We start from the raw sequence: 5,991 nt of genomic DNA on the forward strand, positions 1-5,991 counted from the left end.
ATTTACAAAAAAAGTTCTTAGGTTCAAAAAAACATTCAGTGAACTGAAAAACTGTGGTCGGTAATATAGGTATTTAGCTGTGTCACATGCCCTTAATACAAATGTTCACTTGCAAAACTCAGGAGTCCTTCAAAATCAAGGAAAACCAAATTCTTCCCGAAGAAAGAAAAACGAGAAAAGTCACGAGAGAAGGATGGCAAAGAAAAAGATTCGGATAAAGAAAAGAAGAAAAAGGACAAGGATCAAAAGGATGTTGACAAAGATAAGCGAAAAGATAAGGACAAATCTAAGCATAAAGTGAAGGATCGGAAAAAAGGAAAGCACGGAGAAGAATGCGATATTGGAGGTAAGACTTTATTCCTGACATTTTTTTTGTGTAGAGAGTGTCTAATAACCTGGAAAAAGTTTGGAAGTTTTCAAAAAATTTAAAAAATATCCGAAACCAAATGTAGATTGTTGAAAAATTCGAACAAAAATCTTAGAAGCTTCTTAAGAATTTTGAAAGATTTGAAGAGAAAAAAAAACAATATTCGTAAGATTTCTGGGAAAATTGTTAAAGATTTTTTATTTTGAAACGTGAATTTTAATATAATTTTATTTTTTAAAGAATCCGGAAGATTTAAAGTCAATTTATATAATTGTGCAGATTTAAAAAAAAATTGGAAAGCTTTTTGAGAATTTTAAAAAGTTTAAAGCAAAAAAAAACAACACTTTTCTTACAATTTCTAGGAAAATTAAAAAAAAATTTTTATTTTTAAAAATCAATGTTGAAAGAAAATTTTAAAAGCATTCTAAAAATGTCAAGAAAAAACTAGAAGATTTGAAGAAAATTTGTTTTTATTTTGAAAGATTCCTCGAAATCTGAGGAATAATTCTAACCAGTTAAAAAGATTGTTAGAAATGCTTCTCTTGGTAGAAATTTCACTTTTTTGTTTCAAAATGCAATTGCTGAAAATTAACCTGTTTTGATTGAAAATTCCTTTTTTTCAGCTTTTTGGCTTGGAAATTTATCTTTTTGGTTTAAAATGCAACTGTTTTTCGTTGCAGTTTAATATTTTTTGTTCAAAATGTCAGCCATTTAATTGAGAATTGAACTAATTTGATTTAAAATTAAACTTTTTTGTTAACAATTAGTCTCTTTTTCTTGAAGGTGCAAATATTTGGTTCCGAACGCAACTTTTTTAATAAAAAAAAATTCTAGAAAATTTATTTTTCATTGGATTAAAGGTTAATTTTTTTCTAAACCATTCAAATTTTCATCTTGAAAACTCAACTGTTTAATTTGTCTCTTTCGGTAGAAAATTCATCTTTTTGATTGAAAGGCAACTGTTTGGTTGAAGATTACTTTTTTTGTTGTTGAAAATTCATCTTTTTAGGATTAAAACTTAAAAGTTTTTGAAATATTCGATTTTTTATTTTTTAAACTCATCTGTTTTGATGTTAATCGATCTCTTTTGGTAGGAATTTAATCTTTTTGGTTTAAAATTCAACTCTTCAGTTGAAAAATTGGATTTCTTGGTCGTGAAGACACTTTTTTGTTGAAAATTGAACTCTTCTGATAAAAATGTAATCTTTTTTGGTTAAAAATGCAACTGATTGACAATTAACAATCTGTTTTTGTAGATGATTCTAATATTTAGTTGAAAATTAATCTTCAGTGATTGACCATTTATCATTTTAATTGAAAATTCAGCTCTTTGGTTGAAAATTAAACTAGTTTTTTTCAAAATCTTTCTTTTTTATGTTAAAAATAATTTTTTTGTACTGAAAATTTAATTATTCTATTTTTGATTACAATATTTATCTTTTTTCAGTTAAAACTTTATTTCGGATTCTACTATTTTGTTGAATATATTTGTTTGTTTGTTAATATATTAAGTATTTCATTTTTTGGTCGAAAATTTAACTATTTGGTTGAAAATGGAGCTACTTTATTATAATCTAAGTTTTTTAGTAGAAAAATCAACAATTAGTTTGAAAATTGATGAACTTTGTTGACAATTATTCTTTTTCTTTCTAAAAAATTAATCTTCTGGTTTAAAAAAAAATACAAGTTTTTGGTTAAAAATAAACTTTTTTATCAACAATTTATATTTTCGGGTTAAAAATGCAATCTTGAAAATTCAGCAAGCTGAATAACTTACTTTTTTTAATTAAACAATCCGGTTTAGTTGAATATTTAACTGTTTTTTTTCTTCTTCAAAATTCGTTTTTTTTTTGGTTTGAAGATTCAACAATTTTTTAGTAAATTCTAATAATTTCTAGAAATTACTTTTTTTTGTTGAAAATTACGTTTTTTAATTAAAACTTTAAAAAATGTTACTATTCCTTTTTTTTGAAATTTTTTTAAAGCGAAAATTTAACTTTTTGGTTTAAAATTATTGTATTTTGGCTGGAAGTAAAACTATTTTGTTGAAGTCTTGTTTTTGGTTGAAAGTAATGTTTTTAACGGAAAGTTTATCTTTTTTATTTGAAAATTGAACTGTTTTATTGATAATTTGTCCTTTTGGGATGAAAATTTTATTCCTTTGGTAGAAAACTGAACTTTTTGGCTGAAGTTTTGCTTATTTTTTATCTGAAAACTCTGACTCGGTTGCAAATTCGTATTTTTTGGCAGAAATTTCATATTTTTTGGTTGAATATGCATATTTTGTGTACAAAGTTCGTCTTTCTGATTTGAAAACTCTACTATTTGACTGTAAATAAACTTTTTGGTTGAATGTTCATATTTTCGGGTTGAAAATTCATCTGCCTTTTAGAAAATTCAACTGTTTTGTCAAAAATAATCTTTTTTGGTGCCCATTGATATTTTTGGATTGAAAAATCAACAGATCTGTATAAAAATTGCATTGAAAATTCAAAAATATGGTGTTGTTTTGTATTGAAAATTAATTTCGTTAACTGAAAATTTACTATTTATGCATACTATTTATGCATTGTGTTGAAAAGTTGACTTTTTAATAAAAAATTGACGTTCTTGGTTCTATTCTTGGCTCTATTCGATTGAAAATTCAATTACTTGCTAGACATTTAATTATCCTTTGTGGTTGAGGATTCAACTATTTTGTTGATGATTCTTTTCTTCTTGTTAATGTGTTTAATATTTCAATTTTTATTTTTATAAATTATTTTATTTATTTATTTCTATTTTATTATATATATTTTTTATTTTTTGGTTGAAATTTTAACTGCTTTGCTGAAACCCATTTCTTTGTGGATTCATTATTTTAGTTGAAAATACATCTTTTCATTAGAAAATTAATGGTTCTAACGGAAATTTGAACTATTTAATTTTTGGTTGAATATTCGTGTTTTTTAGTAGGATATTAATTTTTTTGGTTAAAAATTTCGGAAGGCGATAATTAGTAGACACTCTGATAACTTTTCTAATTATAATTATGCATCAAATTTATGTGTTTTGTAGGAAATTTTACTATTTGATTAAAAATAAAATTTTTATTGACAATTGATATTTTTGGGTTAATAATTCAACTGTTTTTTTTACAAAAATTGTATTGAAAATTAAAAAATATGGTGTTGTTTTTTAACAAAAATTTATTTCTTAAAATGAAAAGTTAACTATTCCATTTTTTACTATAAAATTTATCTTTTTTTAGCAGAAATTTTCACTGTTCTCTTGAAAATTCATCTTTTTCGGTAGAAAATTCAACTATTTGGTTGAAAATTCATGAATTTTGTTGAAAATTGGACTTTTTTGTAAAAAAATTGATGTTCTTGGTTAAAAAATAATGTTCCTGGTTAAAAATTCTTCTGCTTCATTGGGTTTTAACGGATCTTTTTTTTCGGCACTCACAGAATGTTATTTCAATGAAAATTATAAAGGTTATATACTTTTGGAAATTTTGAAAATGTTCAGAAAAATAAAAAAAAAATATTTTTCTAAAAGATTAGAAAATTTCATTTAAATTCATTCCTGGATATCTAATATATTTAGAAACTATGTCAGTTAAATTTTTCGATTTGATAAAAATTCAAAAAGTTTGAGCTTTTTTAAAATTTGAATAAAAATTTTGTATGAGTTTTAGAAATTTTTGTCAAATTTTCTGATACGCGTCAAAAAGAATTGCAATTTATCCTAATGAAATTTTTAAATTCGATAAAACTTCAAAGTTATATGCTTTTCAACATTTTGAAAATTTTCTATAAAAAACGGAAAATTTTAATGGGTTAATAAATATCAATCCAAATTTCTACTAGATGTAAAATATATGTTTTTCGAAACTATTATCATGAAATTTTTTAATTAGACAAAACTTCCAAAAGTTAGATCATTTTCAAAAATATGCAATTTTGATTTTTCAAGAGATCTATAAGTTTAAAACGTTATTTTTAGTAGATTTTTAAGAAGATTTACAAATTGTTAACATTTTTTCCTGTTGTAGATTCATTATTTTAGTTGGAAATACATCTTTTCGTTTGAAAATTAATGGTTTAAAACAAAATTGAACCATTTTATTTTTTATTGAAAATTCGTCTTTTTTAGTAGAATATTAATCTTTTTAGTTAAAAATTTCGGAGGGCGATAATTAGTAGACACCTTGATAGATTTCCTAATTATAATTATGTATCAAATACTATTTGATTAAAAATAAACTTTTTCTTGACTATTGATATTTTTGTGTTAATAATTCAAATGTTTTGTAGAAAAATTGTATTGAAAATAAAATAATAAGGTGTTCTTTGCATTGAAAATTTATTTCGTTAAATGGAAATTTAACTATTCCATTTTTGAATATAAAATCTATATTTTTTAGCAGAAACTTTAACTGTTTTCTTGAAAATTCATCTTTTTTGGTAGAAAATTGAACTATTGGGTTGAAAGTTCAAGAATTTTTTTAAAAGGTGACTTATATTCATCTCTTGTTAGAAATTGTTTAAACTTTGAACTGCTTTGTTAAAAAAATTTTCTGTTGTAGGATCATTATTTTAGTTGAAAATACATCTTTTCGGTTAAAAATTAATGGTTTTAACAAAAATTGTAACCGTTTTATTTTTTATTGAAAATTTGTCTTTTTTAGTAGGATATCAATCTTTTTGGTACACAATTTAACTATTCAATTTTTTATTATAAAATCTATCTTTTTTTAGCAGAAAATTTTAACTGTATTGTTGAAATTTCAACTATTTGGTTGAAAATTCATGTATTTTTTTGAAAATTTGACTTTTGTACAAAAAATTGATGTTCTTGGTAAAAAATGTTTCTGGTTAAAAATTCATTTACTTGATTTAATATTCATCTCTTGTTAGAAATTGTTTAAACTTTGAACTGCTTTGTTAAAAAAATTTTCTGTTGTAGGATCATTATTTTAGTTGAAAATACATCTTTTCGGTTAAAAATTAATGGTTTTAACAAAAATTGTAACCGTTTTATTTTTTATTGAAAATTTGTCTTTTTTAGTAGGATATCAATCTTTTTGGTACACAATTTAACTATTCAATTTTTTATTATAAAATCTATCTTTTTTTAGCAGAAAATTTTAACTGTATTGTTGAAATTTCAACTATTTGGTTGAAAATTCATGTATTTTGTTGAAAATTTGACTTTTTTGTACAAAAAATTGATGTTCTTGGTTAAAAAATAACGCACAATTTTCTTCGAGAATTCATCTTTTTTGATTTAACTTTGAACTGCTGCGTTAACATTTTTTTCTCTTGTAGATTCGTTATTTTAGTTGAAAATACATCTTGTCGTTTGAAAATTATCGGCTTTCACAAAAATTTAAACAATTTTTTTTTTAAATTGAAAATTCGTGTTTTTTAGTAGGATTTTAATCTTTTTGGTCTAAAATTCATATTTTTTCATACTATTTGATTAAAAATAAACTTTTTGTTTACAATTGATATTTTTGTTTTAATAATTCAACTCTTTTTTTTTAGAAAAATTTTATTGAAAATTTACTTCGTTAAAGAAAAATCTTTTTCGGTAGAAAATTGAACTATTGGGTTGATAATTCATGAATTTTGTTGAAA

General features: G+C 22.9%; 1 protein-coding gene across 1 annotated transcript in view; it reads left to right on the forward strand.

Moving 5' to 3' along the window:
* LOC117174997 (ralA-binding protein 1) overlaps positions 1-5,991 on the forward strand; it is a 36,976-nt gene that overhangs the window by 4,403 nt on the left and 26,582 nt on the right. The window contains exon 3 of the mRNA XM_033364485.1: positions 123-346. Within this exon, the coding sequence (XP_033220376.1) occupies positions 123-346 (224 nt within the window). The remainder of the gene's footprint in view (positions 1-122; positions 347-5,991) is intronic.

This window comes from Belonocnema kinseyi, chromosome 6 (assembly GCF_010883055.1).
Source record: "Belonocnema kinseyi isolate 2016_QV_RU_SX_M_011 chromosome 6, B_treatae_v1, whole genome shotgun sequence".
NCBI lineage: Eukaryota > Metazoa > Arthropoda > Insecta > Hymenoptera > Cynipidae > Belonocnema > Belonocnema kinseyi.